We start from the raw sequence: 13,778 nt of genomic DNA, 5'->3' as shown, positions 1-13,778 counted from the left end.
CCTACACGGCCTGTCCGAAACAAAACAAAAAAGTCGCCACTCGGAATCAACTAATCAAATACAGTAGGTGGAGCCTCCTGCTGGAGAACTGCTGCAGGTGATGAACTTTCAGCTGCAACGCGGTATTTAAACCCGACTGATGCAGCGAGCGGCTTCTCATTTCTGATACAACCATGTGGAAAGACAAATCCTGTGGTCATGGAAACGATGTCAGTATGTTTGAGAATTGGCATCGAGCAGAGAAAACATCTAAAGAGAAGCAGGAACTAATGTACTGCAGATCTGAACCCCAGTGAGAGAGTTTGTGACGAGCTGGAGAAGGCTTTGTGCAGCGGTCACTCTCTCACATCATTACGAAATCTGTATGAAAATAACGCAACACTGGATGAAAATAAATCTTTTAGTATTGCAGAAGCTTTTTGAAACTATGCCACAGCGAATATGTGCTGTAATCAAAGCGAAAGGCCCTTTTTTTCTCCCCGTGGTGTCTTTTTTTTGGAGAGGCAGTGTAGCTTCCACGCATTTGATCCACGAGCTTAGCGCCGCCCAGTGCTCCTGACAGGTTACTTAAACGGAATGGAAGGATGAGTCAAAGGCAGAGGACACATTTCCCCACAGGGATAATTTATGGTTCACTTATACACATACATATATCAGCTGGTAACCTATATGCGCAGCGGATGGAGATAGTGTGTGGGTGTGGGTTGGCGAGCTTGTTTAAAATAGATTCTACCAGCGTCTATGTAGTACCTGGACTAACTTACTGACAGCAGCATTACCATAAACGGTGCAAGATATACAATAGATGCTTTGACAAGATTTAAGGTGAGGCGACACACTACTAATTCTTTCACTTGGAACTAAAGAAACTGTCCGACATTAGTAGAAAAAAGGTTGGTGTAATAATCCCTCTTTCGGCCAGGCGTTGTCTATTGTAGGAAGCGCTTCAGTTTTATGCCATAGTGTGGAACTAAATAGCCAAAGGAACAATAATTTCCATGAAAACAAACAAGGGAGGAGGCTCCTTCAGGTATGAGTCAGGTTTGTGGAGATGCTCTCAGTTGTGATTCATGTTTATCGGTTTTTAAGTGCAATAAAAACCTCCAAAAGGAAAACAAAAAAATCTAAAGAGTGACTGACCCTGTGATGAGTTGGCCACTGTCCAGAGTGTACCCCGCCTAAGGCCCAAAGTCACTGGGATAAAGTCCAGTCACCCGCGACCCCTAATGAGAAAAAGCGGTAGAAAATGAATGAATGAATGAAAAAGTGACTGAACTTTAAGTAACACCTTCAGCCACCAAGTTTTCAGTTGTGTACTTACAATGTTTTCAAGGTTTTTACTTTGAGATGTAACTCTTAAATCAATATTAATTTGTTGTGATTATATAAAATGATCATTGTTGTTCACTCCATTTTTCAACAAAATCAACCATGAAGTTTACACCAGTCCTGGCATTGACCATTATTCAGTTTCATGTCCCTGAAACACATTTTCACAATTTTCATTTAAAAGCATTAAATGAACAATTCCAATACATATTTTTGTCCTCTTTCCTTGTGAAACGTAGCGAGACCAAACGCTCCGCACCAACTGCATTTCTATTCTAAATCTAATCGATGGTGGTCAAGGAAAGAATGGAGAGCTCCTGTACCTTTTAAGTCTTACATGTTGTTTCCCCCACAGTCCAACGTGTACTGGCCAAACATCCACTCCATCAACCTGACCCTGTTCAACATCAGCCGCGACGACAACAACTTCCAGCTCACCTGCATCGCCGAGAACGTGGTGGGAATGACCAACTCCTCCATCCAGGTCAACGTCCAGTGTGAGTAATCGTGTCCAGCTCCCACAGCTACATGCACAACTTTGACCAATTTTCATGTATTTTATTTGTTTTGACTGCTGCATTTCATCTTTGGTTTCAACTTTCCTCCACTGCTGTCCGACCTGTTCTTTTTTTGCCTTAATGTACATACCTGTGTTTTCCGGACTACGTTTTGGCTGGGGTGCGACTTATACTTACATTTATACTTATATACTTTTACTCCGGTGCGACTTATATGTGATATTATTTGTTATTTTCACACTTATATATGTTTTTTTCTTCTCTATTATGCATTTTTTGGCTGGTGCGACTTAAACTCCGGTGCGACTTATAGTCCGGAAAATACGGTATTCAGAATCACAAATATATATATATATATATATATATATATATATATATATATATGAATGTGCAAGTGAAAGTAGAACAAATACATAAAAGAAGTCAGGTCAGATTTGACACGTACAGATTACCTGCTTTAACTCTAGGGGCCCCACTTACAAACAAACAGCAAAACCCCATTAAGAGTTTATATTTACTCCCAGTGCAATGTGTGCATGTGTTGACATTAAATATTTGCTTCTAATGAACTACTTTGCTTTAAATAATCTCCACATTTGCATCGGACTTTAAATGATTAGTGTTGTTGATTTGACCCTCGTATTTTATCCCATTAAAACGAAGCTTGATCTAATGTGTTTACACGGCGCCAAACAATACGAGTACTGCACAGAAGCTCCCAATACAGTAGGTGTTTTGTACCGTTCTTCTGGTTTCAGCGTTTCTAGCTCGTGTGCCAACTAAAAAGAGCATTAATCAAAACAAACCAAAGACGTTGTGGGTTTAATGCCGTGTGGCAAAAACGAGTCAAAAAGGCCAAATCTTTCAAAAGAACTTCAATCCGAGCACCTTTTTCTGTGTCTATCGCCATATGAGCCAGTTAAACCCGCAAGCGGCTTTGAGAGGTCTTTAATCCAACACCTCTGTTGTTTGGTTTTGTATATTTATCTTAAATTATAGACAGTTGGACTTCTTACATTTCTTTACATTTGTGAATTAATAAAATATATATTTGCATTTGAATGAAGACGATTCATAATTTTTCAAAAGTCTGATTAATCTGATTTATGTATTTCATTTATTGAGACACTGCACAGCTTAGGTACAGAAAAATAATAATAAAAATAGATAACTTATAAAAACACTCTCGTAGAAAATCCTCTTTAACTCTTAAATAATAACACTCTTATTTACAGCTGTTACATGGACAAAAGATATTGCACCAAGACTGTGGTATGGAGAGAACATGCAAACTCCACACAGAAATATAAATATTACGAGAACATATACATTGGATAGTTTCAAATTTAAACAGGAATCAACAAGACCTTAAGTTGCAATACAGAAGATCATTTAAATAATTCCAATAACAAATCCAAACAACACATTCTGTCAAAAATATATCAGAGCTAGCGCTAATAAAGTCATTTGCTCAACCTTTTTACTCTTCTAGTATATTCTTTTCTATTCATCATTAGATAGATTAAGAGTTTTCTGGCACACTTTTTTTCTAGTGCCCAAACAGGTGAATGTCTTGTTAAAGAGAGCTAATCAGTGAGCTTTCTGCTGGAGTGATTGCACGAAATAAAAGCCTGATGTCGACTGTTGAGCTGTGGCTTTCACATTAAAGGTTATCAGCCTGACTGCCGATCCATGTGCCGACACTATTTATTCCACAGGCTTTAGGGCAGCGTGCAATGTGCCCACATAGAGTTAAGAACAGCTATAGTGGTACACGGAAATAGCACACATTACTGGAGGTGAAACCAAACTACACACTGGACCGGCTCAAACATCACTGTAGGTGTAAGTACTGCACGTGTAAGCCACTGCTGCATGTGAATCCAAGCAGGTTGTAAATGTTCTGTGGAGCTTGCAGATAGAAGGTTCTGGGGTTAATGCTATAAGATGTAGTTAAGTTGAAGCTGATTACATTTGGCTTTTATTGTCCAACAAAAGACAACATTTCTACACAAACACTTAGATTCTGATGTAAGACTTAAAGCTTCATTTATCAAGCATTTTCTCAGCTAACTGCTCTAAAAGTGAAGCAAAAACCTGACACAGTTGACATTTGTGTCCTCCACAGATACTAGAAAAGTCAGTTTTGAGCACCGGGAGTAAACATGTTGGCAAACACGGATTTGTGGGTGAACGGCATCTTAAATAATACAGCTCTGGATTTCAACCAAAGCGATTACCGTATTTTCCGGACTATAAGTCGCACCTTTTTTCATAGTTTTGGCCGAGGTGCGACTAATACTCCAGAGCGACTTATATGTGTATATGTTTTTTTCTTCTCTATTATGCATTTTTTGGCTGGTGCGACTTATACTCCGGTGCTCCATATGCAAAATGAGGTGTTTTCCCTAATTCTGATTCTGCATGAACATCAACATAATATGTTGTGATTGAATGCATATTATGCATTCAATTATCCATCTTAAGCTGTTATTTGTGACTTGCGCAGACACTCCATGTGCAGAAGCATGTCGGGGAGAGTGTTGACTGTTGATTCCCATCGTTATTTGTTGAGGATCGGCTCCACAAACCTGCAATATTAGTCTTATGGCTTAAAGTCCTTTCAACTGACAACAATTATGTCTTTGGAGATGAATAATATACTGACAACAATTATGTCTTCGGAGATTAATAATATGGCAGCGTTTTCTGAAGATAACATTTACCACTAGAACATTTACACTGATATATATATAGACCCAGTAATTACAGAGATATGAACCATAAACCAGGTCAACCAATCTGCAATCTGACAGTTAAACAGCAAATTATACCATAGAATTCTGACCGCAATTCTGACAGTTTCTCCTAATGTGACTTCGTTTGGCAGGATAGCACCTTTAGTCAATATTTATCATAGTTGTACTTTGTGAATGCATTTTGAAAAATAAAAGTACAGTTTAAGATGACAGGAAGTAGAGCTGCGTTCCCTCTGTGATGTCATCAGTATGCGACGTGCCATTGCAAACACAGAGACGATTTACATTCAACTGATAAACAGACGATCATTCAACAAAATAAAGGTGTTACAGTTTATTGTCTCACTGTTTGTCGTATCGTAGCTGCTGTGTAGATTTTGGCTCTTGTTTTCAGTATGGTTGCTAGGTAACAGTTGTGGAATTACTTCAATCCATGTAATCCATCTGCTGCCCATGTCCAACCACGAAGTACAATTATAAACTTTACAAAAAATGGTCAAACTGGGGACAAATAGTCAAAATGTTTAGTAAAATCTCAAATATAATTGTGTTCACTGCGTTTTAGTGAAACGTGTTTAAACTTCAGGGATTCTAGAACAGAATTGCACATGCTATTTTTCCGTTTATACAGCCAGTTTAGCACTTGGCAATGAGGCCTTTAGTGTGCAAGCGGACCTGACTGAGATTGTATGAGATTCGTCCTTCAGCCAAAGTGGTACTTGCAGTGCATACGTGTCCTTGAGCAAGACGTTTCGCTAAAAATACTGTAGCGGTATTATGGTTTTATATATTCTTTATACGACACATACCACATACAGGGACATCATGCAGACCATCAAATAACACGAGGCTTAAAAGGCACTATCCAGTACCGCTTTTTGCATGAGCGTTTCACGGATTTATTTCCACACAACTTATCCCGATTTGGCCTGAAAATACTCTGGCAATAACGACACTGACAGGCTCAAAGAATAATTTACAGTCGGATAGAAAAATCTCCGGTATCCGAGCGAACAGGCACATTATGCAGGTACATTTAGGATGCAATGAGGTGTTGCACGGCTCCAAACCAAGTGAAACTGATGTAGCCAATTAGCCGGAATATAGCCTCCAGCCCACATGAAAGCCTGGCCTCCGTCTGAGCACAACACCATACGGGGAAATTACCCCTTCACCAAAGAAAAACTATGATTTTATTAACTATCAACATTAGGAATTGGTTTTGCTGGTATTACATGTGTTTGCCCTCTGGACCAGACCTGGGGCCATTCAGAGCAATGTTGGAAAAAAGATTGTTGGTGTTATTTAATAAATAGAATCATTGCGATTTGGGCTATAATTTGATATGTATGTTTTGTGTTCAAAGTTCCAATGTTGAAACGCTACACCAATAAATGTTTAAAGAAGAATTTGAATTCAAATGTTAATTAATTATAAATAATAATAGTTTGCCCTGTAGAAATACTATTAGGGACAGCATAAACTAATGATATATCGTGCTTGAAACAGCTTGCTAATAGTGAAAATTCCAATTATTATTCTGATTGAGTTGTGATTAATCACTCACTGTAACAGTTATTAAGCAATTGTATTTCAAACTGTAAAAAGTGAAACACAAACAATAATCAGGTATTTTTTTCATATTTCACTTCAATGAAAATGTTCTCATATCAAACACAAACTGCACAGGAAAACGAATGTAACTGCACAAAACACACTGTCCTTTAATCTATTTATAATTAGGTTTAGCTTAAACAGAAGGTCAGTTCAATTATTTTATTTAGCATTATTGATTTATTTTATCATATGGGCAGTAGAAGAACATAGAACTAAAACACTAATCTCTAATAATCTGGATATAACTCGTGCTCATCAGCCTGGAGGGTCTAAACGTTCCTGACCTGTCGGGACGGTCCTGACCTGTCCGGACGGTCCTGACCTGTCTGATCGGTCCTGACCTGTCTGACCCGGCCGGACGGTCCTGATCTGGTGCTCAGTCTTGCTCCTGGTAGAGAGACAATTGAGCAAGGGACTCATTCTTCCTTTTTTTTAGAATATGATCTTTTTTTTTAGAATATGATATTTATTTAGCAATTTATCTTTTCCTTACCTTTACTAAACAATTAAATTCAATTTATTTTTACAACGTCCAAAATCCCAGCAGCAGTAGTCTCAAAGGGCGACATGGTTCAGTGTGGCCCTGGTTGGGAAACACTGATTAAAACTATCTTTGAAACCTGTTCAGAGCGTCCCAGAGCGGCCGAGGAACACAACATAATGACTTACAACATTGTACTGTCAGACACTATATAAAAGCACATACATCCCTGAGGCAAACAGAATCTGCTTCTTTTTCTTCTGTTGACACTTTCCACTGCTGCCGCTGCAAATTAACTTATGAAATTTTCACCACATGCTCTGATGGTAATTACATTCTGTCCCCTGTGCCGGCTATTGTCTCCAGAAATGTCATAAAATAGCTTCAACTGCAGCTCAGATTCTGGAGTAATCTGATTGACAGCCAAATTAGAAGCCATCAAGGACAAGTGACTGCAATCAAAAAACTAGCCCCGCTCTCTTTAAACTAAGAAGAGGAAAGTAAAATGAAAAACAAAGACTTTGGGGGAGCCATTGTTCAGACTCTTTCTGGAACAACCGGGTTTCTATCTGAACCCTTAAAGGCGGTATGGCCGATTTTTCGTCGATTTGAGAACGCAGGCGGAAGTGCGCATGTGCACTCCCCCGTGCGGACTGATACAACACACATGTGCGTTTGTTTATTAGCGCAACGGAGCGCATCGCATCTCTCGTCTCCCATAGATTTCTGTCCACTTCTGCGTCAGCTCGAACTGTCTTTCTCCGTCGCTAAATGAATATGTCTGACACAATGAATTGAGTTCTACACGTGGATCAAACCGGAAAGTCTCTCGCTGAAAGCTGTCGGGGAAAATTGGTACGTTGGGTGAAATAATTCAAGCTGATTGGGCGGAGCACCATTGAGTGCCCGCCTACCGTAATTTGAGTTTATTCAATCACAGCAGTGAGTCATTGTGATGAACTTAAAGTGTGTGCTGGATGCAACAACATGTGTCACTTCTGCTCACATTGGATTATACGGGACGTACCGAGGAGGAAACATGTTGGCAAATGACTGTCACTGTTTTTCTAACACGCATTTGTGGGTGAACGGCATCTTAAATAATACAGCTCTGGATTTGAACACATTCAATTGCCGTATTTTTTTCATAGTTTTGGCCGAGGTGCGACTAATACTCCAGAGCAACTTATATATTTATGTTTTTTTCTTCTCTATTATGCATTTTTTGGCTGGTGCGACTTAAACTCCGGTGCGACTTATTGTCCACTTGTATTCAAGCGTACTTTTTCCAAATAGGTTTTCATGGTATACGTTAGATGAACTTTCAATTTAAAGAGTGAAATATTTGTATATAAATTACAGAAAAACGCTACACATTCAAATAACTAAATTGTTCGCTTAGCCAACATTATTATGACATATATTTTATTTCAAATCAGGACACAAATCACACGTATATGTTGTTTACACATTTTGCATAGGTTGAGACATACAGAAGACAAACATGCCTATGAGGAAAAACCACCAAAGACAACAAATAACACAGAGGAGGTCTGAGAACCACACAGAATCACTGCTGTTCATCTGAGGTATGAGGATTTTGTTCTAAATGATAACATGATAAATGACCAATGAGTTTGTTAATTTCACATGCATCACTGTAACAAACAAACAAACAGACAAACAAACACGCCTGATAGCACAACTTCATAAAATAGTGTGTATGTGTGTGGGGGATTGGCATTATTGCACTTGACTACAGCCTAATTCACTCAATGTAATTCTCTCTCTTTCTCTCTCTTTCTCTCTCATTTAATTAATAGATTAATAATTCATAGAATACACAATCTTGATACAGATTTTTAATCATTAGGTGATGATGGTTAATCTTTCCCCAAATGAAAACCCAAACTAATGCAGTAACACATTTGTAGTTTAATTAATGTGAGGCTTGACTATTAGTCAGTTTAGTTGCTGGAATCCACTTATCTTGTCAATCTGGAGCTTTGGAAATCTTGTAAAAGGCTCTGGTTTCCATCTTCCCTTGATCATTTGTTCGTCTCAACTCTGATCAAGTTTGTTAATTGCGTTAGTTCCACTGTGATTCCCCCGCCATCGTCCCCGTCAGCGTGGAGTTCGGTGCTGCACGCGTGACGAACACTGCAGGAGCGCTATAGAGAGAATTAGCCTGTAAGGATCTTTTTGTCTTCCTTTTTCCATCTCCGGATTGTGATTACGGATCTGGACACGGTCAGGAGTACCTGGCTGGAGCTTACTTCATGTTGCTGGTGTAAATCAGAGAACCCAGGACAAATCCAGCCCGAGGCACATGAGAGCGAAGATGAAAACCCCACAGAAGAAAACCCATGCGTTCTGAAAATGTAATGTGGTAATGTAACGCCCGGCTGCTATCAAATCATTTCTATTCATTCCCTTTACTTGGTTCCCCTTAGCATGAGGTATTCTTTATAATTGTTCCCAGTTATTAAAGTATTATGAGTGCCCCTCCCTCTGGTGAATGTAAGCTCACTCTACTCTTACCGGAACATCGTAATCCCAGCTCAGAGAAGCCCAGGGGGACGCGCTGAACCCCAGTCCCGCCAACGCGCTCGCTGTCACCGTTAGCCATGATCTGCTATCGCACTACTGCGCTAAAACATGACATTTAGAAAAACGTACCGGCAAAACGCAGAAAACTCCACAGGCCTCGCGCAGTGTCCTCTCTGATCTAAGCGATGTTATTATCAAAGCTTGTCATCGGTGCGGACGTAGCCAGAACGCCATGTTGTTGTAGAGCAGTACGGAGCGCGGTAATGACTAGCATTGTATCGACTGCCGCGCGCCTGGCAGCCTCGCTCTGGGGGAAATGGATTGCTCCCCAACTGTCCATCAACCTTCTTTTTTTTCTTCTTTTCTATTCCCGACGTCTTCTCTTTTCTCTTTCGCTATATGACGCGTTGACTGGGACTTTCCGTTTTTTTGGCGCCGTCCCGTTATTTGCTCAAAAATCACAGCTCGACACGCGCCCCCGCTTCCAAATGCTCTCACGTACAGCAGCCCTAGCCTTTAGTTCGATTCAATGACTTGATTGTTACTCTTGTCGCTTAGAACCATCCCCAAAGCAACTTGCAAAAATTACAGCTCGGGAAATCTTTGAGGAAGGCTTCATTTTAATCAAATATTCCCGATTTCTACACCACGTTCCACATGCCGCATGTTGTAATAAGTAGAACCAAGTACATAATGTTGTATACGCGTGAACTGCTTACATGGTAAAAAAAAGACATAGCTACCAAGTTTGTCCATAAACTCCTTCCACAGTTGGAGCTGAGGTTTTGTCCGTGTATAATACAACTGGCATATTCATTTACAGACCTCCTCGAGGGCAGAGCAAGTCCATCTGCTTCTGAGAATATTTGTGATTCTAAATTCTAAAGTTGACTTGAGTTGTTTCCAATAAAATGGTAATGATTGCAATTAGGTATGGAGTAAATATATCCCATTGTCAACTCAGTGCACAAAGAATATTCATGAATAAGAAATGAGTGAACAACCCCAGCAAAGCGCCAAACAATACATTTCTGTACATTTTGCAGAAGGACTTTTTTTCTGATTGTTCCCGAACAAAAACTAATAGTTAAATCATATATTTATTGTCCCTACAATTTGAGTGACCTGACCCTACGTACATGCTACTCCTGCTCTAAACTGCTCAGGTTTAGAAATAGCCCGGCGCAGGGAGAGATCAGGTAGTGATTCATTGAGCCTCTGTACTTTAGTGTGAATGAGATGGAGGCGATGCCTGCAGCTATAATCTAGTCCTGTGCTGTAAATAGGATCGCTCACACATATTACAACATGTGTGTGCGCTGCAGTGAGGGAATGTAGAACACACACACTGCCAGGTATTACCAAGGGCCATATATTTCCTTTTGATGATGCTGCTGCGATACTGAGTCATGCACAGACAAATCAACTGATGAATTGTTTATGAAATGTATCTGATGGTATTAAAGTGAGAAATTGCCTCTCCGCTCGGCGGCCGTGGTGCTGCTGCATGTCAGGAGCAGAGGATGTGGAGAGAAATCCTGTGTTTGTTCAGCTCATTGCCCAGTGTGCAGAACAGAAGCAGGAATGACTCTACAGCCACAGCCAGACTCACATCATCTAAAAGGCAGTTTTTCACTGAAAATCTAATGTGCTTTGAGTTCATTTTGTGGCTCCCTTTTTGAGTTTATGCAGGGAATTACATTAGGGTTTCATGAGCCCATGGGTTCTGAAGGTTTCTAAAGCTGTGATGTTTATAGCACACTAAATATGTTAAGGAATTGCCATTTTATAGAGAAACAAGGGTATTCAACCAGAAGTCAAAGCTTATTCTAACATTGCACTATAATGGGACTGCATCATCAGCTTTCTTTGTAAACACATTTTACATTTCAATTACTTTTGTGAACTTATATTTAAACATATTGTAAGGGTTGTTCTCTTTCTTGCAGTTCCTCCTGTTATCCTGAGATTGGCAGAGCCAGAGCAGCGCCATGACACCTGTATCGAGTTCACCGTGAGGGGCTATCCACACCCCAAACTGCGCTGGTTCCACAAGCAGAAGGAGATCGTGCAGAACAAGTACATCCGCACTGAGATGGACTTCTTCCAGGACTATCTGGAAGGCTGTCTGACCTTCCAGAACCCAACACACGTCAACAACGGCAACTACACTCTGGAGGCCAGCAACGCCCTGGGCACAGTCACTAAGACTGTGTACGGCCACTTCCTGGCTGAGCCAGAGTCTGACATAGAGGAGGGAGGTGAGCAGTCCAGCTTTGCTTTATATTCATGTTGACAGATGCACACTCCTCAACAGATGTCCCTGTGTTTACTCAAGCAAGACTTTCTGACAACAATTACCTTGATATTTATTTAGAGCTCAAACTAAGTCCTGTAAGATTCAAACCAAATAGAAAAAAAAAAAACTATGGACTAATTCTCTGCCCAGTGGCTCCTGTGTCCTCACAGTCTGTGCGGCCTACTTTCTGTGAGAGGAGTAAGAAGCAACGCTCTGTGACCTGTTGGGGTCTTGATAGAATTGCCTGCGTGCAGAGTTACAGATGTGATTGTTGGAAAGAGCTAACGGGCCGTTTAGCTTGTATTAAAATGGGCCTTCCCGGGGTGCGGCTGTGAGGTGAACCTGCTGTTGGATCGTAGCCAGGGCTCATCCACAGTGCAGTCAGGTATTGTTCATTTAGGTTCACACAGAGTTCATCGAGAGAGAACGGCCTTCTGAGGGAGCTCGATTTCTCCCCATGCTCAATACTCCAAGGTTAATGCCCAGTGTCAGTGTATTGACATAGCATGACTTTCATTGTATTCTCTTTTACAGGCCAAGTGGAAGTAGGTGAGTAATTGTATTTCCAAATTTAGCCTCAGCTTTATATGTGTTTGTCTGACGTGATGACACACATTTATCTGTGTTAGAGTGTAACCACGGAAACATTTGAGGACTTTGTGTGGCTATTGGGTTGCAGCATGGCAGCTTAGCATCGTGGGCACTGCCGGCGTTCACGGAGGAAGTTGGCTCTGACTAAGCAAACATTGTGTATATTTCTAAATGGCACCTCCAGAGAAGTAGAAGTAGTATTTTGTCTTCTTCTGCTTGATCATTCCGCATGCCAAAATACTTGTATGCAGCTTTACACATCTTGGGGTCATATCACTATTGCTATTTGTAGGTATTTACAAAATGATCTGACATGATTTGTATTCATTTTTCAAACTTAGTCACAGCTGATTCTCACCTTGTGCCCCGCCCACTGTGTTGTGATATGAATATCCATGTGCAGCAGTCGTACAGCTGGACACTTGGCCCCTGCCTGACGCTGCATCGTAAATCTGCAGCTGTGGTGTGGCTCCAGGGCCTCGCAGTTAATCGCTCAAACAAAGAGGGACGATCTGACCCCTGACCTGCATCACGGTCCCCCTCCATCTCCACACAAGGCCATTATTCCTCATCAGCCGTGGAGTATTAAGCTGCAGCCTGGCCGGAGAGACGCAGATGCTCTGTCACTGCAGCTCCTGTTTGATTAAAAAGACTGATCAAAAACTGTATCAACTATTCAATCAATTCCACCAATCGCTCACTCACCACGTTCACAATAGGTGAGTGAGGTGACTTGCCCGAGGACACAACAGTAGTATTAACTGACAAGGCAAGGCAAGGCAAGTTTATTTGTAGAGTACATTTCACACACAAGGCAATTCAAAGTGCTTCACACAACATGAAAAAAATGCATTCAAATCACAAAGAAATTACAGACCACATACATAGCATTCCAGACACTCTTTCCCATCATTTATTTGACATTGCCAGCATGACAGGTGTCTCCGGGATGGACACATCACTTTTAGATTGATTCTTTCCCATATCAGCGCACTATCTGCAAACAAAAGGATCCTACTGCTGAGCCTCTGCCGTCCTCCCTTCTTTATGAGCTAGTGGTTTGCCAGTTAATTGGGCCATTTTCTACCATTATTTTATTTCAAATATCATAATTTACACATTTACGATTATTCGAAGAAACATCACAACTAGGAATGTCAAGATTATTCGGTTAATTGATAATCATGATTATTCAGGTCACAACATAATCGTAAGGGCCTAAATGATAATAATGGTGAAAATTTTATAAGCAAAATTAAGACAAGATGAATTGTAAATGTAAATAAGCCGCTCACAAGCTTGAGGAAGAGTGACACGTCCGACCATAGGAATGAAAGAAAACGGTTTGGTCATAGTCTCAATAAACATGATCAATTGTTTGATTGTGATGTTTTTTCTCATAATAAACATAATAAAATTGGATTCTGTGACATCCATAATAAATTCTTTGGATTACTCACAATTGCTGGCACTGGGACCAGACAACATCCTTTATCCTTCTTTCTAATCGCTCACAACTCTTTGCTCTAGCTTTATGATATCAAACTTTGTGAATGAAACAGGAATTATATTGTCACATAAACATCTAGATGAAATAAAGAAGCACATTTTTACTCTTTTGACATAAAAATTAA

General features: G+C 40.4%; 1 protein-coding gene across 2 annotated transcripts in view; it reads left to right on the top strand.

Annotated features, from left to right (window-relative positions):
* Positions 1 to 13,778, top strand: part of ntrk3b (neurotrophic tyrosine kinase, receptor, type 3b) — a 290,494-nt gene that overhangs the window by 130,092 nt on the left and 146,624 nt on the right. For both annotated transcript variants that reach the window (XM_072465473.1, XM_072465472.1), the window contains exons 7-8: positions 1,685 to 1,826; positions 11,204 to 11,515. In XM_072465473.1, the coding sequence (XP_072321574.1) occupies positions 1,685 to 1,826; positions 11,204 to 11,515 (454 nt within the window). The remainder of the gene's footprint in view (positions 1 to 1,684; positions 1,827 to 11,203; positions 11,516 to 13,778) is intronic.

Source organism: Eucyclogobius newberryi, unplaced genomic scaffold (genome assembly GCF_026437365.1).
Source record: "Eucyclogobius newberryi isolate DKJ021-1_F unplaced genomic scaffold, fEucNew1.0.hap1 SCAF_5, whole genome shotgun sequence".
Classification (NCBI taxonomy): Eukaryota; Metazoa; Chordata; class Actinopteri; order Gobiiformes; family Gobiidae; genus Eucyclogobius; species Eucyclogobius newberryi.
Note: the sequence above shows the minus strand (reverse complement) of the source record. Positions and strands in the feature narration are given on the sequence as shown.